The 27,486-nt window shown below is 42.6% G+C and overlaps 1 protein-coding gene across 1 annotated transcript in view; it reads left to right on the top strand.

Annotated features, from left to right (window-relative positions):
* Nucleotides 1-27,486, top strand: part of LOC311106769 (otoferlin-like) — a gene marked incomplete at both ends in the record, with an annotated part of 102,582 nt that overhangs the window by 60,476 nt on the left and 14,620 nt on the right. The window contains 10 exons of the mRNA XM_084149160.1: nucleotides 12,084-12,154; nucleotides 12,438-12,570; nucleotides 12,750-12,804; nucleotides 13,374-13,505; nucleotides 14,181-14,243; nucleotides 14,456-14,540; nucleotides 14,660-14,819; nucleotides 14,940-15,126; nucleotides 15,347-15,533; nucleotides 18,384-18,658. Of these exons, the coding sequence (XP_084005286.1) occupies nucleotides 12,084-12,154; nucleotides 12,438-12,570; nucleotides 12,750-12,804; nucleotides 13,374-13,505; nucleotides 14,181-14,243; nucleotides 14,456-14,540; nucleotides 14,660-14,819; nucleotides 14,940-15,126; nucleotides 15,347-15,533; nucleotides 18,384-18,658 (1,348 nt within the window). The remainder of the gene's footprint in view (nucleotides 1-12,083; nucleotides 12,155-12,437; nucleotides 12,571-12,749; nucleotides 12,805-13,373; nucleotides 13,506-14,180; nucleotides 14,244-14,455; nucleotides 14,541-14,659; nucleotides 14,820-14,939; nucleotides 15,127-15,346; nucleotides 15,534-18,383; nucleotides 18,659-27,486) is intronic.

Raw genomic sequence — 27,486 nt, 5'->3', positions numbered from 1 at the left:
ATGTTTATTTGTTTAGGCTTTTGTTTATTTCGTTCATTCATTTTGTTAGTTTTGTGTTGGGATGCAACCAAGCTCATTCTGTGCCAGCGTGGGGCCGTTATGCTTTCATGGGCCACCTTTGATCATACCCACAATGCAACAGGTTGGCGGCACATCAAACAGCATTGTGATGGTGTTGTGTTGTGGGGTCTTTTCATCTGTATCAGTGTATCACACGGCAGTACCTACAAATGACAGATCTAGGAAGTATTTGATGTCTTTAACGTAGACTTAAGGGTCTTTATTCATATGAGGTCTATGTGAACTTACAGTAGCACTGGTAGAATGTTCTGGAGTCTTTGATTCCTACTGTAGCAATGCGTTTTTGGTTTGAAGCTGTGGCTTGTTTGAAGTACTTATAGTAGACGAGCTTTAGTTGCAGACATCAAATGCTATTGTTGTAGAGGTAACTTTAGATAGCAAGAATCTCTTACAACTCCTCAATGTTCCTTGTTGTGTTTTATGTCACCGTTTTCCCTCGAGGTCTTCTGCAGTGTGTCTGAGTGCAGTGTTTTGTAGTGTCTTGCTGTGGTGTGTTGCCTGTGTGTTATGTGCCACTGTGTTCCTCCCACACGTTTACTGACTGAATGTGCCGCAGCGTTTAGTGACCCTCTCTGACTTCCTGACTTCTATCTCCAAAAAGTAGGCGCGCACACATGCACACACACATGGAATGCTGTTTCTCTTTCATGATTTCAGCAGCATACCACTCTGCATCCCACTGCTGGCTTGCCTCAGAAGCTAAGCAGGGTTGTTCCTGGTCAGTCCCTGGATGGCACTTACCATAAGAGTAGGGGTATTAACCCCAGTGTCCTGGGGTTAATATCCCTATAATGGCGCCAGAGGGGATGGCTGCCATTTTACGGGCTCTTAACCATTTGTGCTATTTTGTATGTTTTTTCACATTGTTTGTAACTTATTTTGTACATAATGTTGATGCTACCATCTCTTATGACCGAAAAGAGCTTCTGGATATCAGAACAGCGATTACTCACCTCAAACTGGACAAGGATGTTTTCTTTAATGAGTCTGAAACGAAGGATATAATGCTGCTCCCAGACAAGGCCCAAATCCCCATCATTCGCATGAAAACAATAAGGAAATACAGGGGGCGGAGATCAGGGTGCCTTGTGAGAATTTGTTGGCGAGTGAGTAACTCGCCTCTACCATCTGTTCTATTGGCCAACGAGCAATCACTGGAGAATAAACTGGATGCGCTCCGTTCGAGACTATCCTACCAACGGGACATTAAAAACTGTAATATCCTATGTTTCACAGAGTCGTGGATGAATGACGACACGGATAATATACAGTTGGCTGGGTTTTCCGTGCATCGGCAGGACAGAACAGCTACAGTGGCTTGCAAAAGTATTCACCCCCCTTGGCATTTTTCCTATTTTGTTGCCTTGCAACCTGGAATTAAAATAGATTTTTTTTTTATTTACACAACATGCCTACCACTTTGAAGATGCAAAATATTTTTTATTGTGAAACAAACAAGAAATAAGACAAAAAAACTGAAAACTTGAGCGTGCATAACTATTCACCCCCCCAAAGTCAATACTTTGTAGAGCTTTTGCAGCAATTACAGTTGCAAGTCTCTTGGGGTATGTCTCTATAAGCTTGGCACATCTAGCCACTAGGATTTTTGCCCATTCTTCAAGGCAAAACTGCTCCAGCTCCTTCAAGTTGGATGGGTTCCACTGGTGTACAGCAATCTATAAGTCATACCACAGATTCTCAATTGGATTGATGTCTGGGCTTTGACTAGGCCATTCCAAGACATTTAAATGTTTCCCCTTAAACCACTCAAGTGTTGCTTTAGGGTCATTGTCCTGCTGGAAGGTGAACCTCCGTCCCAGTCTCAAATCTCTGGAAGACTGATACAGGTTTCCCTCAAGAATTTCCCTGTATTTAGCACCATCCATCATTCCTTCATTTCTGACCAGTTTCCCAGTCCCTGCCGATGAAAAACATCCCCACAGCATGATGCTGCCACCACCATGCTGGATGGTGTTCTCGGGGTGTTGAGAGGTGTTTGGTTTGCGCCAGACATAGCGTTTTCCTTGATGGCCAAAAAGCTCAATTTTAGTCTCATCTGACCAGAGTACCTTCTTCCATATGTTTGGGGAGTCTCCTACATGCCTTTTGGCGAACACCAAACGTGTTTGCTTATTATTTTCTTTAAGCAATGGCTTTTTTTCTGGCCACTCTTCCGAGTGTACGGCTTAAAGTGGTCCTATGGACAGATACTCCAATCTCCGCTGTGGAGCTTTGCAGCGCCTTCAGGGTTATCTTTGGTCTCTTTGTTGCCTCTCTAATTAATGCCCTCCTTGCCTGGTCCATTAGTTTTGGTGGGCGCCATCTCTTGACAGGTTTGCTGTGCTGCCATATTCTTTCCATTTTTTAATAATGGATTTAATGGTGCTCCGTGGGATGTTCAAAGTTTCGGATATTTTTCTATAACCCAACCCTGATCTGTACTTCTCCACAACTTTGTCCCTGACCTGTTTGGAGAGCTCCTTGGTCTTCATGGTGCTGCTTGCTTGGTGGTGCCCCTTGCTTAGTGGTGTTGCAGACTCTGGGGCCTTTCAGAAAAGGTGTATTTATACTGAGATCATGTGACAGATCATGTGACAGATCATGTGACACTTAGATTGCACACAGGTGGACTTTATTTAACTAATTATGTGACTTCTGAAGGTAATTGGTTGCACCAGATCTTATTTAGGGGCTTCATAGCAAAGGGGGTGAATACATATGCACGCACCACTTTTCCGTTATTTATTTTTTATAATTTTTTGAAGCAAGTTATTTTTTTCATTTCACTTCACCAATTTGGACTATTTTGTGTATTTCCATTACATGAAATCCGAATTAAAATTCATTTAAATCCACTGTACGTCCGGTAAGATGAGAGTGGGGGTGTGTCTATTTGTCAATAACAGCTGGTGCGCGATGTCTAATATAAAGGTAATCTCTATATACCACCACAAACCGACGCTAGCACGAAGACCGCACTCAACGAGCTGTATAAGGCCATAAGCAAACAAGAAAATGCTCATCCAGAAGCTGAGCTCCTAGTGGCCGGGGATTTTAATGCAGGCAAACTTAAATCTGTTTTACCTCATTTCTACCAGCATGTCACATGTGCACCCAGAGGAAAAAAAACTCAAGACCACCTTTACTCCACACACAGAGATGCGTACAAAGCTCTCCCTCGCCCTCCATTTGGAAAATCTGACCATAATTCTATCCTCCTGATTCCTGCCAGTGACTCCTACCAGTGACTCGCTCAACACGGAAGTGGTCAGATGACGCGGATGCTACACTACAGGACTGTTTTGCTAGCACAAACTGGAATATGTTCTGGGATTCATCCAATGGCATTGAGGAGTACACCAGCTCCGTCACCAGCTTCATCAATAAGTGCATTGACAACGTCGTCCCCACAGTGACCATACGTACAGTACATATCCCAACCAGATGCCATGGATTACAGGCAACATCCGCACCGAGCTGAAGGTTAGAGCTGCTGCTTTCAAGGAGCGGGACACTAATCCGGATACTTATAAGAAATCCCGCTATGCCCTCAGACATACCATCAAACAGGCAAAGCATCAATACAGGACTAGGATTGAATCGTACTACACCGGCTCTGACGCTCGTCGGATGTGGCAGGGCTTGCAAACTATTACGGACTACAAAGGGAAACCCAGCCGCGAGCTACCCAGTGACGCGAGCCTACCAGTCGGGCTAAATGCCTTTTATGCTCACTGCGAGGCATGCAACACTGAAGCATGAATGAGAGCATCAGCTGTTCCGGATGATTGTGTGATCACGCTCTCCGTAGCCGATGTGAGCAAGACCTTTAAACAGGTCAACATTCACAAGGCCTGAAGGATTACCAGGACGTGTACTCTGAGCATGCGCGGACCATCTGGCAAGTGTGTTCACTGACATTTTCATCCTCTCCCTGACCGAGTCTGTAATACCAACATGTTTCAAGCAGACCACCATGGTCCCTGTGCCCAAGAAAGCAAAGATAACCTGTCTAAATGACTACCGCCCTGTAGCACTCACGTCGGTAGCCATGAAGTGCTTTGAAAGGCTGGTCATTGCTCACATCAACACCATCATCCCGGAAAACCTAGACCCACTCCAATTCACATACTGCCCCAACAGATCCACAGATGACGCAATCTCAATCGCACTCCACACTGCCCTTTCCCACTTGGACAAAAGGAACACCTATGTGAGAATGCTGTTCATTGACTACAGCTCAGCGTTCAACACCATAGTGCCCACAAAGCTCATCACTAAGCTAAGGACCCTGGGACTAAACACCTCCCTCTGCAACTGGCTCCTGGACTTCCTGATGGGCCGCCTCCAGGTGGTAAGGGTAGGCAACAACACATCTACCACGCTGATCCACAACACGGAGGCCCCTCAGGGGTGCATGTTTAATCCCCTCCTGTACTCCATGTTCCCCCATGACTGCATGGCCAAGCACGACTCCAACACCATTACATTTGCTGACAACACAACAGTGGTAGGCCTGATCACCGACAACGATGAGACCGCCTATAGGGAGGAGGTCAGAGACCTGGCAGTGTGGTGCCAGGACAACTACCTCTCCCTCAACGTGATCAAGACAAAGGAGATGATCGTGGACTACTGGAAAAGGAGGGCCGAACATGCCCCCATTCACATCGACGGGGCTGTAGTGGAGCGGTTCGAGAGTTTAATGTTCCTTGGTGTCCACATCACCAACAAACACACCAAGACATTTGTGAAGAGGGCGTGAGAAAACCATTTCCCCCTCAGGAGACTGAAAAGATTTGGCATGGGTCCCCAGATCCTCAAAAAGTTATACAGCTGCACCATCGAGAGCATCCTGACCGGTTGCATCACCGCCTGGTATGGCAATTGCTCGGCATCCGACCTACAGAGGGTAGTGCGTACAGCCCAGTACATCACTGGGGCCAAGCTTCCTGCCGTCCAGAACCTATATGCTAGGTGGTGTCAGAGGAAGGCCCAAAATATTATCAAAGAGTCAAGTCACTAAAGTCATAGACTGTTCTCTCTGCTATTGCATCTGGCCCTCATACTATCATGGCCAGCTAATAATAATAATAATAATAATAATATGCCATTTAGCAGACGCTTTTATCCAAAGCGACTTACAGTCATGCGTGCATACATTTTTGTGTATGGGTGGTCCCGGGGATCGAACCCACTACCTTGGCGTTACAAGCGCCGTGCTCTACCAGCTGAGCTACAGAGGACCACAATCATCCCCAGCTTCAAATTGGCTCATTCATCCCCCTTCCTCTCCCCTGTAACTATTCCCCAGGTCGTTGCTGTAAATAAGTTCTCAGTCAACTTACCTGGTAAAATAAGGGTTAAAAAATAAATAATGGTATATAGGACACAGAGACTAAGAGGATTGTTCTCTGGTGTTAAAGCCTCTTACTGTGTGAAACTAAATAAATACCACAGCAGCCCAGAATACTGCCTGTATTACAAATACACAGAGGAGAAGGAAAGTCTTGCATCATAATTGTATTTAAAATAGAGATTTAGAATAACTTTTCCAGGGATAAATAATAAAGGAACCTTCCTGAGAAAGCAGCGGAGTGGTCGATACGTTTTTAGAACGGAACAAACCGTTCCGGAACACTGAACCACTGCTCTGGTTCTCAGGTTTACCTGATCACTGTCTGACCATCTGATCACGGGACACTCCTGAGAGAACACTGTGTGTGTGTGTGTGTGTGTGTGTTTGCGTGTGTGTATGGGAGAGAGACTATTCAGCTCCATTCAGCAGAGCCCGCAGAGCAGAACAGAGCTTTGGGGCGGTACATTATTGATCACCTGCAGCTCAATTCTTTTTTTTTTCCTTTTCTTTTCGTTTCTTTATTTATATTCAATTTCCCCAGTTTGATTTTCTCCTACACTGACCATTATTTTCTGCCTCTCTCTCCTTTCACTCACTCACTCACTCACTCACTCACTCACTCACTCACTCACTCACTCACTCACTCACTCACTCACTCACTCACTCACTCACTCACTCACTCACTCACTCACTCACTCACTCACTCACTCACTCACTCACTCCCTCTCCCTCTCCCTCTCTCTCTCTCTCTCTCTCTCTCTCTCTGTCACTCTCTCTCTCTCTCTGTCACTCTCCTTCGCTCTTGTATTGAGAATCTAAGAGACATTATTAATTTATTTTCATGCTGATCCAGAGGGTTTGAACCCAATTCCAAGCCAGGTACAACATAAAGACTGTTGGGAATATTCCTGGTTTGCTGATGTATTCACTCATCTATCTCATTGTTTACACTTGTAGTGACTTGATTTATTCATACTTGTATGTCTTATTTATGAACACACATGTACACTACCAGTCAAAAGTTTGGACACACCTACTCATTCAAGGGTTTTTCTTTATTTTTACATTGTAGAATAATAGTGAAGACATCAAAACTATGAAACAACACATATGGAATCATGTAGTAACCAAAGAAGTGTTAAACAAATCAAAATATATTTTAGATTTGAGATTCTTCAAATAGCCACCCTTTGCCTTGATGACAGCTTTGCACACTTGGCATTCTCTCAACCAGCTTCATGAGGTAGTCACCTGAAATGCATTTCAATTAACAGGTGTGCCTGTTAATTGTATTTCTTTCCTTCTTAATGCGTTTGAGCCAATTAGTTATGTTGTGACAAGGTAGGAGGGGTATACAGAAGATAGCCCTATTTGGTAAAAGACCAAGTCCATGTTATGGCAAGAACAGCTCAAATAAGCAAAGAGAAACGACAGTCCATCATTACTTTAAGACATGAAGGTCAGTCAATACGGAAAATGTCAAGAACTTTGAAAGTTTCTTCAAGTGCAGTTGCAAAAACCATCAAGCACTATGATGAAACTGGCTCTCATGAGGACCACCACAGGAATTGAAGACCCAGACTTACCTCTGCTGCAGAGGATAAGTTCATTAGAGTTACCAGCCTCAGAAATTGCAGCCCAAATAAATGCTTCACAGAGGTCAAGTCACATACACATCTCAACATCAACTGTTCAGAGGGGACTGTGTGAATCAGGCCTTCATGGTCGAATTGCTGCAAAGAAACCACTACTAAAATACACTAATAAGGAAAAGAGACCTGCTTGGGCCAAGAAACATGATCAATGGACATTAGACCGGTGGAAATTTGTCCTTTGGTCTGGAGTCCAAATTGGAGATTTTTGGTTCCAACCGCCATGTCTTTGTGAGACGCGGTGTGGGTGAACGGATGATCTCCGCATGTGTTGTTCCCACCTTAAAGCACGGAGGAGGAGGTGTTATGGTTTTGGGGTGCTTTGCTGGTGACACTGTCTGTGATTTATTTAGAATTCAAGGCACACTTAACCAGCATGGCTACCACAGCATTCTGCAGCGATACGCCATCCCATCTGGTTTGGGCTTAGTGGGACTATCATTTGTTTTTCAACAGGACAATGACCCAACACACCTCCAGGCTGTGTAAGGGCTATTTGACCAAGAAGGAGAGTGATGGAGTGCTGCATCAGATGACCTGGCCTCCACAATCCCCCGACCTCAACCCAATTCAGATGGTTTGGGATGAGTCGAACCGCAGAGTGAAGGAAAAGCAGCCAACAAGTGCTCAGCATATGTGGGAACTCCTTCAAGACTGTTGGAAAAGCCTTCCAGGTGAAGCTGGTTGAGAGAATTCCAAGAGTGTGAAAAGCTGTCATCAAGGCAAAGGGTGGCTATTTGAAGAATCTCAAATCTCAAATATATTTTGATTTGTTTAACACTTTTTTGGTTACCACATGATTCCATATGTGTTATTTGATGTCTTCACTATTATTCTACAATGTAGAAAATAGTAAAAAATTAAGAAAAACCCTTGAATGAGTAGGTGTGTCAAAACATTTGACTGGTACTGTATGTGTGAAGCACATCAGAGCCTGTGCAGTATGTTAAATATGTTATTTGTGTCTCCTGCAGTGAGGAGCTGAATCCCATCAGGTACATGAACAAACACACACACACACACACATACACACACACACACACACAGATACACACACACACACACATACACACACACATCAAACATTAATTACCACATACTGCACACGGGACTACTGTAGAGCACTACATTATACTGTACGTTCCAGTGAGAAATCCTTTACTCATTGCTGAAACCATATTTCCATCCAGTCAGTATTGCTACAACACTCATTATGTTTTATTGATCCTACAACCACAAGAGTCAGACCCTAACAGTAACACTACTGAGATATTATCAGAGTACAAGTTAGGATGTTCATTCTCTTATTATGTACCTCATGAGTCATGATACAACTACAAGAGCACTCCTATTAATTATTTACCAATACTGAACACAAAATATTGCTTTTTATTAGACCTTGTGACAAATCACACCATAATACTGATCAATATTAACCGACATGGTCGGTAGCAGAGGGTTGGCTACATCAAGATTGATCAGTTATTGATATTGGTTTGATGAGTTTAAGAACACATGCTGCCAGCTAGCTGCAAAGGGCTGTAGCCCAATGCAGCATTGGACTATGATGCTCTCTGTTTGTACTGCTGTGGTGATTATTTGTTTGCTGAGTCTGCTATGGATGTATTATTCCTGGACTATGTGGTGCTGAAGCACTAGTGGGCTAGGGTACCATGCATCACATACCTTAATAGTTGATGGCTTGAATGAGGCTACTCTACAACCTGATTCAAGCATACAGTTTGTGTGATTTGATTGGTTTGATTTGCATTGTTTTGATTACATATTAATTTATAGTTGTTGATTGTTTGGTTTGTCTTCCCATTTCAGTTCAAAGGGAAAAGAAGGACAAACAAACAGGTACTTTGTTACACAGAGCTTTGACAAGTTCATAAGAACTTCACTTGACTTTTTCACTGCGCATAAAGACTTCATAGCACTCCCTTTAGCACTTGTTTATACATTTTACATTTACATTTTAATCATTTAGCAGCCGCTCTTATCCATAGCGACTTACAGTTAGTGAGTGCATACAATTTTATTTTTATTTTTTTATACTGGCCCCCCCGTGGGAATCAAACCCACAACCCTGGCGTTGCCAACGCCATGCTCTACCAACTGAGCTACATCCCTGCCAGCCATTCCCTCCCCTACCCTGGACAACGCTGGGCCAATTGAGCGCCGCCCCATGGGTCTCCCGGTCGCGGCCGGCTACGACAGAGCCTGGATTTATACTTTACAAGACATCATTACCTATCTTATTACAGTGACAAAGTTACCTTTGTTCATTGAGGTGGAATAAATTGGAATTCCATCACCTCATAAAATAAATCAGTTCATTCAACAGTAGCGGTCTAAAAAAAAATGACAAAGTGAGATCCCAAATACTTCTTCAACCACCACAGTGTCTGTGTGCGTGCGTATGTGTGTGTGCGTGTGTGTCTGCACTCCAGTGTGTACTGTATTAGTGCTCCAATGGATCCTTTTCCATGCTTGGCTACACTCTCGTATCATTTGGTCGTCAGCGCTCCCCCTGTCTGCTCCCTCCTCCCCAACCCCACAGTAGCTTCTGCACTACTGTATCTCCTCCAGCCTCAGATTCATCCTCTCACATTCCTCTTCCTCTCCCTCCTCTGCCTCCTCTGCCTCCCTGTGTACCTCTTTACCTACCTGCCTGTGAGCTTGGCTCCTTGTCTATGGAAGGAACTGCTAATATGGAATAGAGTGAATGAGTGATAGGTGAAGCATATTCTGTTGAGCGACAGGGAGAGAGGGTGCTAGTGTTGTCATCCTGAGCTGGGTTTGGACCTGGGGTATCTTCTGTATGGTATGTATGAACCACTTGCTTTTGCTTGATCATTAGTATGAGCTGCTTAAATGTCTGTTCATCTGACTGAGGCTGTGGTCAACACCTGATGATTCCATTCTTGGTTTTGTTTTACAAATATTACAATCTAAATATTTGCATTTTTAGATGGTCAATAATAGACGGCATGATAATAGTACAGTTGCTATGTGAATAGATGTATGGCTTGTAAGTTGAACATACAAAAGCAACACTTCCAAGGCTTTCCATTCACCTCTTAAGGATCGGACCCTTTTTTTCAATTTTCGCCTCAAATGACATACCCAATTCTAACTGCCTGTAGCTCAGGACCTGAAGCTAGGATATGCATATTCTTGATAGCATTTGAAAGGAATCACTTAGAAGTTTGTGGAAATGTGAAATTAATGTAGGAGAATATAACACATTAGATCTGGTAAAAGATAATACAAACCAAAAAACATGCGTATCTTTTTTTTTTTTTTTTTTTTTTTACATAATATTTTAAATGCAAGAGAAAGGCCACAATATAATATTGTAGTTTAGGCACAATTTATATTTTGGCCACTAGATGGCAGCAGTGTGTGTGCAGTTTCAGATTGATCCAGTGAAGCACTGCAATACTGGACTATTTTTGTATCAAGTCTGCCCAAATGTGCCGAATTGGTCAATTGATACATTTTCAAGTACATGACTATAGAGAACATACAAAAATGATATGGTAATACAAAATGTAAGTTTACACACTCCCAGGAATGTCATACATGATGGATCATTAGCTTATACACTAACTAGCGGGGTGGGTGTGGCGCCAGAGACAGCAAGGGTTCAAACTGTAGAACCCAGTTCCTACATTTGAATATAAAAATGGATTTTATCAAACAAAATTATGATACATTTTATCTTTGGGACCCTCAGGATGACAAATCAGAGCAAGATTACCGAATGTAAGTACATTATTTACCTTCAGAGGTGAATGTATCAAACCAGTTGCCGTGATACGTTTTTTGTTGTTGTGCACTCTCCTCAAGCAATAGCTACTGTAAATTGGACAGTACAGTTAGATTAACAATCATTTAATCTTTCTGCCCATATAAGACATGTCTATGTCCTGGAAAGTTTGCTGTTACCTACAACAGTCATGCTAATCACATTAGCACACGTTAGCTCAACCGTCCCATATACGGGACACCGATCCCGTAGAGGTTAATCTTTTTTTATTATGTTTTTATTTATTTACGTCTGTTCTGCCTTGAATGTGTTTGACCTTGATTTGAAATGACTAGGAGAGCTGTAGCTAGACCCTGAAGCTTTTTAGATACACCAGCCTTGAGTGAACCATTGCTAAGTCTTTTGTAGTCTAAATAATGTTGCTTCTTTCTGAAGGATTTTCCATTTCCCAAACCTGTCATATTGAATACGGTGTAATATGATATCTATTCTTGAAAGAACACTCCATTTTATCTTCTTAATTTTCTGGTTCTTATCAAAAGAGGGTTCGATACATATCAGTGAATTAATGAAAGGAAAGATGGAAAGCAGAAATGTAACTCTAATCGACTACTTCACTTTAGAACGCTTGAGAAGACAAATAGAAAACCTCCCTTTCATCTTCTATCTGACATGTATCCATATCCGCAGCTAATTGGACGGTCACGCACATCATTTTTAATTATTAAGGCCCCTTGTTTGCCGGTCCGGCAGTGACATCACAGCCTTTGTTGTGGTGGTGATATGTGATCCTCTGTAATAACTGTGTGGTGTTATTGTACACCCCTAGGTTCTATTGTGATAGGGGTCGGGGGGTTTAGAGACTGTCTCCTCAATGTAATGTTCATCTCTGCAAAATGTTTCCATCCTGATGGTGCAATGTGTTATGTTGGTGTAGGGTTTAGTTAGTTACTGTAGGTTTTCATCATGTACTCACATGTTTTTTTGTTGAATGAGGTCCTCCTTAGAAGAATATAAAGGTTAACTAAGAGAGTTAGTAAAGTCCTCAGAATGACAACATAATGAGAACAGTTCATGACATTTGGGAAATTGTCTTTGCCATTAGTCCAAATGTGGGAGGTCTTCCCAGATATTTTACCCGATTTCACTGTGTAGAATTTCAGTAGTTTCTTTATATTTATTCTACTTTCTCCCTCCTCTTCTCTTCCTCCATCAGAGCAGGGAAGGGGGTATTCTCAGCCATGAAGCTCGGCAAGACCAAGAGCTCCAAAGACGACCACAAGAAAGGTAGGCTTTTACTAACCAGCTGCTCATCCAGACCTTGAAAAAGGGTAGGCTTTTACTAATCAGCTTCTTATCCAGACCTTTATAAGAAGGGTAGGCTTTTACTAATCAGCTGCTTATCCAGACCTTTATAAGAAGGGTAGGCTTTTACTAACCAGCTACTCATCCAGACCTTGATAAGCTGAATCAGGTGTGTTAGAGCAGATATATCCCAGTGGCTCTCCAGGAGGAGGGTTGCCCACCCCTGGCATAAACTGACATGGGTTATTGTGATGGCACCCCGCAGATGAGCCAGCCACCCTGGACATGGAGTATCTGGACAGGAAGGCCATGCGTCTGAGAGGAGTCGGGGGTCTCGACCCAGACTGCATCTCCCTGGCGTCTGTCACCGCCGTCACCACCAATGTCTCCAACAAGAGGTCAGTGTACTGTATACTTGCTGTACATCTGTTAGTGCAATGATCCATTGACCCTTTATAACACGCTTATTCATGTTTATAACCCACACTACAGTACTATACCAAATTGAGTAAATAGTCAACTGCAGCCTACATTTTACAAGGAAAAGCTCTGATTTGTGTATTCTTGACGCTCTCAGGTCAAAGCCTGATATCAAGATGGAACCTAGTTCTGGGAGGCCTGTGGATTACCAGGTGAGAGGAGGAAAGGAATTACCACTACTACAGTCACTGCTGGAAATGTATATTGTATGCACTGTGGTCAGATGTAACCATGCCTGTCCATTTTGTTTAACAGATAGCCCCTAAAGGGAGACAAGTCTTAACCCTATCCCTGCCAGCTGTGTGTGTTTGTCTCCACTGTATCTATGCATCCTTAGCTCCATTACACAATAGCTGCTGGAGTTCGTGGAGAGAGGGATTTTTTGTGTGGATTTTATTAGGATCCCCATTTACCAACTCCAATGGCAGAAGGAAGGATGGAGGGATGAGGGGTAGTAGAGAGGAAAGAAAGAAAGCGCCAGTAGGGATGAAGGGATAGGGGATAGTGTGAAGGCTGGGTGGGTAGAACAAAAGCTAGCAGCTCATTAATGTAGCCTAACTTCAGGCTGCAGTAACTCTCCCCTGCCAGCAACAGTAAAATGAATCCCGGCTGGAAGATTACCTACCTGCTTATTCCCTTCTGATTCCTAGAATCCTCCAAACGGGATTTCTGAAAAACCTGTTTTCTTAAGAAAATGTTATGTTATTTTGCAACCCATTAGATTAGCATCACAGTGGTCGAGGCCAGGCAGCTGGTAGGCCTAAACATGGACCCTGTGGTCTGTGTGGAGATTGGGGATGACAAGAAGTACACCTCCATGAAGGAATCCACCAACTGCCCCTACTACAATGAGGTAAGTTTGTCTCTCTCTCTATCTCTCTCTCTCTTTCTCATTCTCTCTCTCTCTCTCATTCTCTCTCTCTCTCCTCTTTTTCTCTTTCTCATTCTCACTCTCTCTCTCCCACTATCCCTCCCTCCCTTCCCTCCCCTCCCCTCTCTCTTCTACAGTATGTGTATAATTGAGTTGAAACAGAAAGAAGAGCAGCCAGTCACAGTCCAGGGGCTTCAACACCAGCCTGGCTCTGTTCCGATCAAAGCCTCTACTGTGGGCTCAGCAGGAATCCTCTCGCTATTGAGCTCTACACATTACGCTCTTATTTCACGAGAGGGAGGCTGAGCAAAACATGAAAGCATTATTCAGCTGGTGTCCTGATCCTGCTTGGCTGACAAGCGTGTTAATCAGTAATAATTACCCTTGTATTATATAAGATTAACCTGGACGCGACACAGAATTGATTCAACCAATGCTGAAAGTATGTTCATTTGATCATCATTGGTTGTATTCTGTAGAAACATGTGTGTTGTGTCCATGATCCATTAATCATTATGGGGTTGATTGATTAAATGGAACCTTTGAATCTCCTGAACACAATGGAATGATCATACCAAGGTACAACATGGGTCATTTGACAGAAAGTAAGGCTAATGTATCTGTCACATCTCATACGGTCTTATCTTCTCCCCACAGTATTTTGTCTTTGACTTCCACGTCCCACCAGATGTCATGTTTGACAAGATCCTCAAGCTCTCAGTAAGTAGCATACATGTATCTCTTCTACCCACACACACACACACACACACACACACACACCTACTCAATCTTTCTCTTTACATTAACAGCCTTTGAGCATGAAACCAACCCTACTCCACTGCTTCCAAAACAACACCAAGACCAACAGTCTCTATGGCAGGTCTAATGTAGCCCATATGTTTGCAGTATATTCTATATGTTCTCCTCGCTAGGTGATCCACTCCAAGAACCTGCTGCGGAGTGGCACCTTGGTTGGCACCTTCAAGCTAGATGTTGGCACAGTCTACTCCCAGCCTGGTAAGGGTGCTGAGACTGGCACATGGGTCTAGACCCACAATGTTTCAGAACCTCTTATAAGGATACATGATGATTCATTGGTTAAATTAATGGATGATTGATTGGCACCTGTATCACAGAGCACCAGTTCTACCACAAGTGGGCCATGCTGTCTGACCCTGATGACATCACGGCGGGGTGCAAAGGTTACATCAAGTGTGACATCGCCGTGGTGGGGAAGGGGGACAACATCAAGACTCCCCACAAAGCCAACGAGACGGATGAAGACGACATAGAGGGGTAAGAGAATGTTGACGGGTTATACAATGTTCTAGCGGTCAGAGAATGTTGTCAAAGGGTTTTGATGAAACAAAATCAGACTTGCAACCATTTTTCAACCTTTTTTTTTTTTCTGTTCAGGAACCTCCTGCTTCCAGAGGGAGTTCCTTTGGAGAGGCAGTGGGCGCGGTTCTACGTGAAGATCTACCGAGCCGAGGGCCTTCCCAAGATGAACACCAGCATCATGGCCAACGTGAAGAAGGCCTTCATTGGAGAGAACAGAGACCTGGTGGACCCATATGTACAAGTGCTCTTCGCTGGACAGAAAGTAGGTCCACTACTCAGGAGATCAGGACTTCTCAACACCATGAAGCTGTAGCGGTTTTATTGAAACTGTCTGTTTTATTTATTTGTTGGATAAACAAAAGAGACAAATAGCATTACATAATGGATCACAATCACATTATAAATACAGTATTTACATAATATGAAGTGTCTTAGTGTAAGAAATGTGTGTCAATCCAAACGTATGTTGTTGTTTCCCCCAGGGGAAGACGTCAGTCCAGAAGAGCAGTTATGAGCCCATCTGGAAAGAGCAGGTTGTCTTCACTGAGATGTTTCCTCCGCTCTGCAAACGCATCAAGGTCCAGATACGAGATTCCGACAAAGTCAACGATGTCGCCATAGGAACGCACTTCATTGACCTGCGAAAGATCGCCAACGATGGTGACAAAGGTGAGGTGATATATCTACCCGATCCATAGATCAACATTAGCCTCATATTGATAGGTAATCAGGTCAAGCCAATGTTATTGTAGCACATTAGTCATTTTGGTACTAAGTCATTTTTACCAAGTCATTAGAGGACTTTAAACCAACTGAATATAGAAAATCATCGATAGTTTGCTGCTCCCGTCAGGCAGCCGAGGGTATAATGTAGCCGTACTATGCCACCCAGGTTTGATATGAGTCCTTGGAACGCAATGGAATAACTATAAAATAACAGGTTCTTGGTTTGGGAGGGGAGCAGTGTAACAATTACCCAGAAGGAGGCAGAAAAGGAGTAAACAATTATAATTTATTAGATTATTATTTTTGAATGAGTGCTTAAAAATATTGTCTACAGAAAAGTCTTCAGCCAAAAAGTGCTCAAATCCTCTTGAGAAAAACAAGCCCACAAGAAAGTTACTTTCAAAATACATTCTTACTCCACCAGATGGCGCCAGCGTCGTCCTCAGTCCAGTCCAAATGCTGATTCACGTGCAGCAGTAAAGATTATCTCACGGCAGCTCCTTGATTTCCCACACGGTGAAGCCGGATGAGCGATCTTAACACAAGAGAATAGGGCCAGTGCCTCGTTCCTCACAGCACTCCCAACACACTCAATGTGTGTAGAAAACGTTCTCTCTATCGTATAGCTCAGCCGTGTTTTAAAACTACAACTGGACTGGATTAAAAATAATCACAAATGTCAAAAAGGATAACTGTTCAAACAATGCTAAGTAAAACACTCCACGTACCTTTGTGTATCGCCAACTTGCCACTGAGCACAGTAGTCCACCTGGCCCCCAGCCGGCCTCATGTTTACCTCCACCACACAAACAAATCAGACCAGTTGACTTACAATTTTCCCTGGTCACATGCTACTGGCCCAGTGTGTGGTGTGAATCACCTTAAGGTACACAATGCTGCTGCGCTTCAGCCTCTCCAAAGGCTGGCTCGGTCTAGCAGTTGTCGCACCAGGAGTATAGACAAGTTAGCGTTCCTTTCTCCTTCTTCTGTGGTGTTTTAGGGCAGACCACACCGGAAACGGTGAATGCAGGAAATAAACCACTGGATGCAAAAAATAAAAAAAGGGGGAAATCCAACACAGAAAAACTTTTAATCCTCTCAAACATCCGAAAACCAAAACCCCTCAGTCCTTCAAAATACACTCAAGGCCCTACTCAGATCCTGTGACCTGAGAGGACGGAACTGCTGCTCCAGTCAGTACACCATGCAGCTACTCCTTACCTGTTACATCCTTCATTCAGCTGCAGATACTATGATATCGTTCTTTCTTGAGTTGTTATCCACTCATGCAGTGCAGTTAATCACCATAGCAATAAATGCCCAAAAAAATCTACTTTCTTCACAACATGGGTATCTGGATCCTGCACCTTGCGAATGGCACCCACAGCACTGGACTACGGTCTCTCCATGGCAACAGAACATTCTTTAACTTTTCTTGCTGCCTCGGCATAGGAGACATGCTGAACAACTCTTATCCTAGCAATCTCTGCCTCCTTCACCCTTACAGGACATTCAGGGAACTCATGTGCATGCTTCCCACCACAATTGCAACATTCCACGTCATATTCCGCAGCAAACATTTCACTCAAGTCATACTCTTTGTAAACACTTGACACATGCCCAAATGCTTTGCAGTTGGAACACTACAGTAACCTGGGGACAAATGCCCTCACAGGGTGACTCACATATACCATCTTGACATGAGTGGGGAGAGACTCATCAAAAAACAGTAACACAGACATACTCGCTATCTTCTTCGAGCCCCAACTACTCCAGGAATTTTCATATTGATCTTCTCAGCTCCAACTTCCACAGATACTTCAGAAATCATGCCCTTCATTGGTGCCCTGCTCCGAAAATCGAAAGCAGTCCTTGATTTTTTATTCTGGTGAGGCGCAGCGCGCTCCTTTTGTTCTGCCAACACACCCAAAAATAATGATGGTCACCCTCACAGATTCCACTATACCCAACACTTTCTTCACTATCTTGGCAACATCAAACGTATCTCCCATGTACATCTTCTTATCCTCAAACCGCACTCCTACAACAAATTGTGAAGTAGTTGCGCCATAAGCAGTAGGCATACTGGACAGCGTGTTAACTGTAATTTTAGCTCTCTTTACCCGTCCTTTAGTGACTGTAGTCCATCCAGTATTCTCATCACCTTAATTCTCATTGTCATCTTTGCTGGCGCCATCAGGTTCAAACTCGGTATCCGCTTCCGCCATTCTCTGAGAATTTCGACCGCCAGTCTAGTTCGCCTTTCTCCATTGCACTTCACTTCCGCTTATATCCTCTGGGAAACAAAGGTGGACAACCCCCGCCCCAACCCCATTGGTCCATGCGGGCAGCGCCCACAGTTCCGATTTGCGCAGGGGCTTGTTTATCATAGTCAATAATCCAGTGGGAAGCCCATGTGGTAAGTTCAGAGGTCGTCATCTGCGTGGGAGTATCACAACAATGAAGCATGCAAAAATACAAAGTTAATAGAATACTCAAATAGTTTAAAACATACAGTATGTGAGGAATAAATACTTTTCAGGAAGGTAAGTCTTTCAATTCCACTGCAAATCATAATGTCTTCATGCAAAAAATTAAGTGATCATGTACGTAGTCCACAGCAAATGTCAGAAAAAGTTAAATAGTTATCATGCAACATTCCTCCGTTACAGCAGCGCAACACTCCTGCACCACGACACACAGCCTTTCTCAGGACCCTGTCTTTCGTTCAATTCACCTGTCATCCTCCATCCCCCTTCCTTTCCTCCTTCACCCTGTCCTCTCCTCCCCCAGGGTTCCTCCCCACCATGGGCCCAGCCTGGGTAAACATGTATGGCTCAACCCGCCACTACACTCTGATGGATGAGCACCAGGACCTGAATGAGGGGCTGGGGGAAGGTGTGTCCTTCAGGGCCCGCCTCCTCATCTCTGTTGCCGTGGAGATCCTGGACACCACTTCCACTGAGATTGTGAGCTCCACCGAGGTGCAGGTGGAGCCTGTCTCCAACATCTCAGAGGTGAGTGCTCATTTGATGGTTACTCTTCTTTGGCTGCCAAATATGTCTGAGGTGAGTGCCATTGGCTAATCCTTTCAGAAGGGAGTTACCATTAGTTGGCTGTCATTGAGTCTCACCTCACACTCCTATGTTCAAACTTGACATTGTATTCACCTTACATTTGGTATTTTATTAGGATCCCAATTAGCTGTTGCAAAAGCAGCAGCTACTCTTCCTGGGGTCCACACAAAACATGAAACATGACATATTACAGAACATCAATAGACAAGAACAGCTCAAGGACAGAACTACATACATTTTAAAACTGCACACATAGCCTACATATCAATACATACACACAAAATATCTAGGTCAAATAGGTGAGAGCCATTGTGCAATGAGGTGTTGGTATATCTGTTTTTTTTAAGCCAGGTTTGCTGTTCATTTGAGCAATTTGAGATGTACGCTTTTTTGAATTTGTTCTGGATTTGGGGACTGTGAAAAGACCCCAGGTGGCATGTCTGGTCGGGTAAGTGTGTGTGTCAGAGCTGTGTGTATGTTGACTATGCAAACAATTTGGAATTTCCAACACATTAATGTTTCTTATAAAAGGAAGAAGTGTCAGTCTCTCCTCAACTCTTAGCCAAGAGAGACTGGCATGCATAGTATTTATATTAGCCCTCTGATTACAATGAAGAGCAAAATGTGCCGCTTTGTTCTGGGCCAGCTGCAGCTTAACTAGGCCTTTCTTTGCAGCACTTGACCACATGACTGGACAATAATCAAGATAAGACAAACCTAGAGCCTGCATTACTTTTTTTGAAGTGTGGTGTCGAAAAAGCATCTCTTTATTATGGACAGACCTCTCCCCATCTTTACAACCATTGAATCTATATGTTTTGACCATGACAGTTTACAATCAAAAGTAACACCAAGTAATCTAGTCTCCTCAACTTGTTCAACAGCCACACCATTCATTACAATATTCAGCTGAGGTCTAGAGTTTAGGGAATGATTTGTACCAAATACAATGCTCTTAGTTTTAGAGGTGTTCAGGACCAGTTTATTACTGGCCACCGATTCCAAACTGACTGCAACTCCTTGTTAAGGGTTTCAGTGACTTCATTAGTTTTGGTTGCTGACACGTATATAGTTGAATTATCAGCGTATATGGACACACAGGCTTTGTTTCATCTTAATGGTAAAAATAGAAAAGAGTAACGGGCCTAGAGAGCTGCCCTGCGGTACACCACTCCCTACATGTTTGACATTAGAGAAGCTTTTATTAAAGAAAACTGTCTGAGTTCTATTAGATGGATAGCTCTGAATGCACGATATGGCAGAGGTAAACAGAAAAGCCATAAAACATACACTACCGTTCAAAAGTTTGGGGTCACTTAGAAATGTCCTTGTTTTCGAAAGGATATCACTTTTTTTTGTCCATTAAAATAACATCAAATTGATCAGAAATACAGTGTAGACATTGTTAATATTGTAAATGGCTATTGTAGCTGGAAACAGCAGATTTTTTATGGAATATCTACATAGGCGTACAGAGGCCCATTATCAGCAACCATCAGTCCTGTGTTCCAATGGCACGTTGTGTTTGCTAATCCAAGTTCATCATTTAAAAGGCTAATTGATCATTAGAAAACCCTTTCACAAATATGTTAGCACAGCTGAAAACTGTTGTGCTGATTAAAGAAGCAATAAAACTGGCCTTCTTGAGACCAGTTGAGTATCTAGAGCATCAGCAATTGTGGGTTCGATTACAGGCTCAAAATGGCCAGAAACAAATAACTTTCTTCTGAAACTTGTCAGTCTATTCTTTTATTTAATTTTAATTTTATTTTTTTGTGGGTAGATCAGCTTTAATATTGCAGATTGTAACTTCCATCAATGTAATTGTCTGCATCACTTCCAATCCTCCATATGTTTTTTTTCTTTTTTTCTCGCATATATATATATATATATATATACGGTGAGGGAAAAAAGTATTTGATCCCCTGCTGATTTTGTACGTTTGCCCACTGACAAAGACATGATCAGTCTATAATTTTAATGGTAGGTTTATTTGAACAGTGAGAGACAGAATAACAAACAAAAAAATCCAGAAAAACGCATGTCAAAAATGTTATAAATTGATTTGCATTTTAATGAGGGAAATAAGTATTTGACCCCTCTGCAAAACATGACTTAGTACTTGGTGGCAAAACCCTTGTTGGCAATCACAGAGGTCAGACGTTTCTTGTAGTTGGCCACCAGGTTTGCACACATCTCAGGAGGGATTTTGTTCCAGTCCTCTTTGCAGATCTAATCCAAGTCATTAAGGTTTCGAGGCTGACGTTTGGCAACTCGAACCTTCAGCTCCCTCCACAGATTTTCTATGGGATTAAGGTCTGGAGACTGGCTAGGCCACTCCAGGACCTTAATGTGCTTCTTCTTGAGCCACTCCTTTGTTGCCTTGGCCGTGTGTTTTGGGTCATTGTCATGCTGGAATACCCATCCACGACCCATTTTCAATGCCCTGGCTGAGGGAAGGAGGTTCTCACCCAAGATTTGACGGTACATGGCCCCGTCCATCGTCCCTTTGATGCGGTGAAGTTGTCCTGTCCCCTTAGCAGAAAAACAGCCCCAAAGCATAATGTTTCCACCTCCATGTTTGACGGTGGGGATGGTGTTCTTGGGGTCATAGGCAGCATTCCTCCTCCTCCAAACACGACGAGTTGAGTTGATGCCAAAGAGCTCCATTTTGGTCTCATCTGACCACAACACTTTCACCCAGTTCTCCTCTGAATCATTCAGATGTTCATTGGCAAACTTCAGACGGCCCTGTATATGTACTTTCTTGAGCAGGGGGACCTTGCGGGCGCTGCAGGATTTCAGTCCTTCACGGCGTAGTGTGTTACCAATTGTTTTCTTGGTGACTATGGTCCCAGCTGCCTTGAGATCATTGACAAGATCCTCCCATGTAGTTCTGGGCTGATTCCTCACCGTTCTCATGATCATTGCAACTCCACTAGGTGAGATCTTGCATGGAGCCCCAGGCCGAGGGAGATTGACAGTTATTTTGTGTTTCTTCCATTTGCGAATAATCGCACCAACTGTTGTCACCTTCTAACCAAGCTGCTTGGCGATGGTCTTGTAGCCCATTCCAGCCATGTGTAGGTCTACAATCTTGTCCCTGACATCATTGGAGAGCTCTTTGGACTTGGCCATGGTGGAGAGTTTGGAATCTGATTGATTGATTGCTTCTGTGGACAGGTGTCTTTTATACAAGTAACAAACTGAGATTAGGAGCACTCCCTTTAAGAGTGTGCTCCTAATCTCAGCTCGTTACCTGTATAAAAGACACCTGGGAGCCAGAAATCTTTCTGATTGAGAGGGGGTCAAATACTTATTTCCCTCATTAAATTGCAAATCAATTTATAACATTTTTGACATGCGTTTTTCTGAATTGTTGTTGTTATACTGTCTCTCACTGTTCAAATAAACCTACCATTAAAATTATAGACTGATCATTTCTTTGTCAGTGGGCAAACATACAAAATCAGCAGGGGATCAAATACTTCTTTCCCTCATTGTATACAGTGGGGAAAAAAAGTATTTAGTCAGCCACCAATTGTGCAAATTCTCCCACTTAAAATGATGAGAGAGGCCTGTAATTTTCATCATAGGTACACGTCAACTATGACAGACAAAATGAGGAAAAAAAATCCAGAAAATCACATTGTAGGATTTTTAATGAATTTATTTGCAAATTATGGTGGAAAATAAGTATTTGGTCAATAACAAAAGTTTCTCAATACTTTGTTATATACCCTTTGTTGGCAATGACACAGGTCAAACGTTTTCTGTAAGTCTTCACAAGGTTTTCACACACTGTTGCTGGTATTTTGGCCCATTCCTCCATGCAGATCTCCTCTAGAGCAGTGATGTTTTGGGGCTGTCGCAGGGCAACACGGACTTTCAACTCCCTCCAAAGATTTTCTATGGGGTTGAGATCTGGAGACTGGCTAGGCCACTCCAGGACCTTGAAATGCTTCTTACGAAGCCACTCCTTCGTTGCCCGGACGGTGTGTTTGGGATCATTGTCATGCTGAAAGACCCAGTCACGTTTCATCTTCAATGCCCTAGCTGATGGAAGGAGGTTTTCACTCAAAATCTCATGATACATGGCCCCATTCATTCTTTCCTTTACACGGATCAGTCGTCCTGGTCCCTTTGCAGAAAAACAGCCCCAAAGCATGATGTTTCCACCCCCATGCTTCACAGTAGGTATGGTGTTCTTTGGATGCAACTCAGCATTCTTTGTCCTCCAAAGACGACGTGTTGAGTTTTTAAAAAGTTATATTTTGGTTTCATCTGACCATATGACATTCTCCCAATCCTCTTCTGGATCATCCAAATGCACTCTAGCAAACTTCAGACGGGCCTGGACATGTACTGGCTTAAGCAGGGGGACACGTCTGGCACTGCAGGATTTGAGTCCCTGGCGGCGTAGTGTGTTACTGATGGTAGGCTTTGTTACTTTGGTCCCAGCTCTCTGCAGGTCATTCACTAGGTCCCCCCGTGTGGTTCTGGGATTTTTGCTCACCGTTCTTGTGATCATTTTGACCTCACGGGGTGAGATCTTGCGTGGAGCCCCAGATCGAGGGAGATTATCAGTGGTCTTGTATGTCTTCCATTTCCTAATAATTGCTCCCACAGTTGATTTCTTCAAACCAAGCTGCTTACCTATTGCAGATTCAGTCTTCCCAGCCTGGTGCAGGTCTACAATTTTGTTTCTGGTGTCCTTTGACAGCTCTTTGGTCTTGGCCATAGTGGAGTTTGGAGTGTGACTGTTTGAGGTTGTGGACAGGTGTCTTTTATACTGAAACAGGTGCCATTAATACAGGTAATGAGTGGAGGACAGAGGAGCCTCTTAAAGAAGAAGTTACAGGTCTGTGAGAGCCAGAAATCTTGCTTGTTTGTAGGTGACCAAATACTTATTTTCCACCATAATTTGCAAATAAATTCATAAAAATCCTACAATGTGATTTTCTGTAAAAAAAAATCTCAATTTGTTTGTCATAGTTGACGTGTACCTATGATGAAAATTACAGGCCTCTCTCATCTTTTGAAGTGGGAGAACTTGCACAATTGGTGGCTGACTAAATACTTTTTTCCCCTACTGTATATGTATGTATATATATATATATATATATATATATATATATATATATATATATATATATATATATATATATATATATATATATATATATATATATATATATATATATATATACATACAGACATACATATCCTTTAAAAATATATATATTTCCCTTTATTACTTTCCAACCCCACCATCCCTTCCCTAATTGGAGTAAACTAGTGAACAACAATGCTTAGGCCTCTACTTCATGCTTATACATACTATATACATTTTATGGACACAGTCAATAATTATATTTTGTTTGTTTTTACTCCTGAACTCCCTCCGATCATTTTCATGATGTCTATTTGGTATGTTTCTATATGCCATATATTTCTAACTGTGCTGTTTCACAAAAGCTCACAATGTATAACCTATATACTGTTTATGGACACAGCATGTCTTACACTAGTTATCTTGTTGTTATTAGTTGTTGTTATTAGTCCCATCCTTCAGCTCCATTCAACACCTCCCCATCTATCTCTTAACACCATCCATATTGGATTTCTATTTGCCATATCTTTTTCAACTGTACTGTGATGTTTTACAAAAGTTCTGAACCTTTCTATTCTCATAGTTTCTACAGTTTGTGAATTGAAAATAAACATCTTTGCTAAAAGTATTATTATATTATTGATCGATTGACTATAACTTTTCAGATCACCCAGTAGTGCTATCTGCAGGGTGAGCTCCATGCAAATATTGCAATCCTTCAGCCATTCCTGGACCTGTGTCCAGAAACAAGCTACAAATGGACAGTACCAAAACAAATGATCTAATGATTCTGTCTCTTCACAGCCAAATCTGCAGATCTGGGAAGATTGTATCCCCCATACAAATAACATTCTATTGGTAGCAAGAATTTTATATAATAATTTAAATTGAAAAATTCTAAGTTTTGAATCCGGCATCGTTTTGCGTATCAGTTCATAAACACTATGCCATGGAATCGGTACGTCAAAAATCTCTTCCCAACTATTTTGCAATCTATATGGGAGGCCCCGGTGCACAACTGAGCAAGAGGACAAATACATTAGAGTGTCTAGTTTGAGAAACAGGCGCCTCACAGGTCCTCAACTGGCAGCTTCATTAAATAGTACCCGCAAAACATCAACAGTGAAGAGGCGACTCCGGGATGCTGACCTTCTAGGCAGAGTTGCAAAGAAAAAGCCATATCTCAGACTGCCCATCTTAATCTTTTCTTTTTATTTGCCATTCTGAGAAATTGCTTTTTCTTTGCAACTCTGCCTAGAAGGTCAGCATCCCGGAGTCGCCTCTTCATTGTTGACGTTGAGACTGGTGTTTTACGGGTACTATTTAATGAAGCTGCCAGTTGAGGACCTGTGAGGCGTCTGTTTCTCAAACTAGACACTCTAATGTATTTGTCCTCTTGCTCAGTTGTGCACCGGGGCCTCCCACTCCTCTTTCTATTCTGGTTAGAGCCAGTTTGCGCTGTTCTGTGAAGGGAGTAGTACACAGTGTTGTACGAGACCTTCCGTTTCTTGGAAATTTCTCGCCTGTAATAGCCTTCATTTCTCAGAACAAGAATAGACTGACAAGTTTCAGAAGAAAGTTATTTGTTTCTGGCCAATTTGAGCCTGTAATCGAACCCACAATTGCTGATGCTCCAGATACTCAACTAGTCTCAAGAAGGCCAGTTTTATTGCTTCTTTAATAAGCACAACAGTTTTCAGCTGTGCTAACATATTTGCAAAAGGGTTTTCTAATGATGAATTAGGTAAGATAGAGGTGATATGATCCTTGACTAGTCTCTCAAAGCACTTCATGATGACAGAAGTGAGATAGTCATTTAGTTCAGTTACCTTTGCTTTCTTGGGCACAGGGATAATGGCCATCTTGAAGCATGTGGGGACAGCAGACTGGGATAGGGAGAGATTGAATATGTCCGTAAACACACCAGCCAGCTGGTCTGCGCATGCTCTGAGGATGTGGCTAGGGATTACTTCTAGGCCGGCAGCCTTGCGAGGGTTAGCATGCTTACATGTCTTACTCACGTCGGCCATGGAGAAGGAATAAAGAATGATAGTAAAAAGCTTTGGAGCACCTTCAATGACATTTTGCAAAAAAAGGCAAACTCAGCTCCGTCATTCATTGAATCAGATGGCTCATTCATTACAAAACCGACTGATATTGCCAACTACTTTCATTATTTTTTCATTGGCAAGAGTAGCAAACTTAGGCATGACATGTCAGCAACAAACACCGACACTACACATCCAAGTATATCTGACCAAATTATGAAAGGCAAGAATTGTAATTTTGAATTCTGTAAATTGAGTGTGGAAGAGGTGAACAAATAATTGTTGTCTATCAACAATGACAACTTGGATGGAAAATTACTGAGGATAATAGCGGACAATATTGCCACTCCTATTTGCCATATCTTCAATTTAAGCCTACTAGAAAGTGTGTGCCCTCAGGCCTGGAGGGAACCAAAAGTAATTCCACTACTTAAGAATAGTAAAGCCCCCTTTACTAGCTCAAATAGCCGACCAATCAGCCTGTTGCCAACCCTTAGTAAAGTTTTGGAAATAATTGTGGTTGACCAGATACAATTCTATTTTACAGTAAACAAATTGACCACAGACTTTCAGCACACTTAGAGGGAAGGACATTCAACAAGCACAACACTTACACAAATGACTGGTGATTGGCTGAGAGAAATTGATGATAAAAAGATTGTGGGGGCTGTTTTGTTAGACTTCAGCACGGCTTTTGACATTATCGATCATAGTCTTCTGCTGGAAAAACATATGTGTTATGGCTTTACACCCCCTGCTATATTGTAGATAAAGAGTTACCTGTCTAACAGAACACAGAGGGTGTTCTTTAATGGAAGCCTCTCCAACAAAATCCAGGTAGAATCAGGAATTCCCCAGGGCAACTGTCTAGGCCCCTTACTTTTTTCAATCTTTACAAACGACATGCCACTGTCTTTGAGTAAAGCCAGTGTGTTTATGTATGCGGATGACTCAACACTATACACGTCAGCTACTACAGCGACTGCAATGACTGCAACACTTAACAAAGAGGTGCAGTTAGTTTCAGAATGGGTGGCAAGGAATAAGTTAGTCATAAATATTTCAAAAAACGAAATGCATTGTATATAGGACAAATCATTCACTAAACCCATACCTCAACTAAATATTGTAATAAATAATGTGGAAATTGAGCAAGTTGAGGTGACTAAACTGCTTGGAGTAACCCTGGATTGTAAACTGTCATGGTCATAACATATTGATACAACAATAGCTAAGATGGGGAGAAGTCTGTCCATATTAAAGCGCTGCTCTGCCTTCTTAACATCACTATCAACAAGGCAGGTCCTACAGGCTCTAGTTTTGTCACACCTGGACTACTGTTCAGTCATGTGGTCAGGTGCCACAAAGAGGGACTTAGGAAAATTGCAATTGGCTCAGAACAGGGCAGCACAGCTGGCCCTTCGATCTACAAAGAGAGCAAACATTAATAAAATGCATGTCAATCTCTCCTGGCTCAAATTAGAGGAGAGATTGACTTCATCACCTCTTGTATTTGTGAGAGGTATTGACATGTTGAAAGCACCGAGCTGTCTGTTTAAATGAATAGCACACAGCTCAGACACCCATGCATACCCCACCAGACATGCCACCAGATCAGACTATGGGAAGCGCACAGGATTACATGGAACTCTATTCCA

Source organism: Coregonus lavaretus (assembly GCF_964263955.1).
Source record: "Coregonus lavaretus genome assembly, chromosome: 31".
Classification (NCBI taxonomy): Eukaryota; Metazoa; Chordata; class Actinopteri; order Salmoniformes; family Salmonidae; genus Coregonus; species Coregonus lavaretus.
This window is presented reverse-complemented; position numbering and strand designations above follow the sequence as displayed.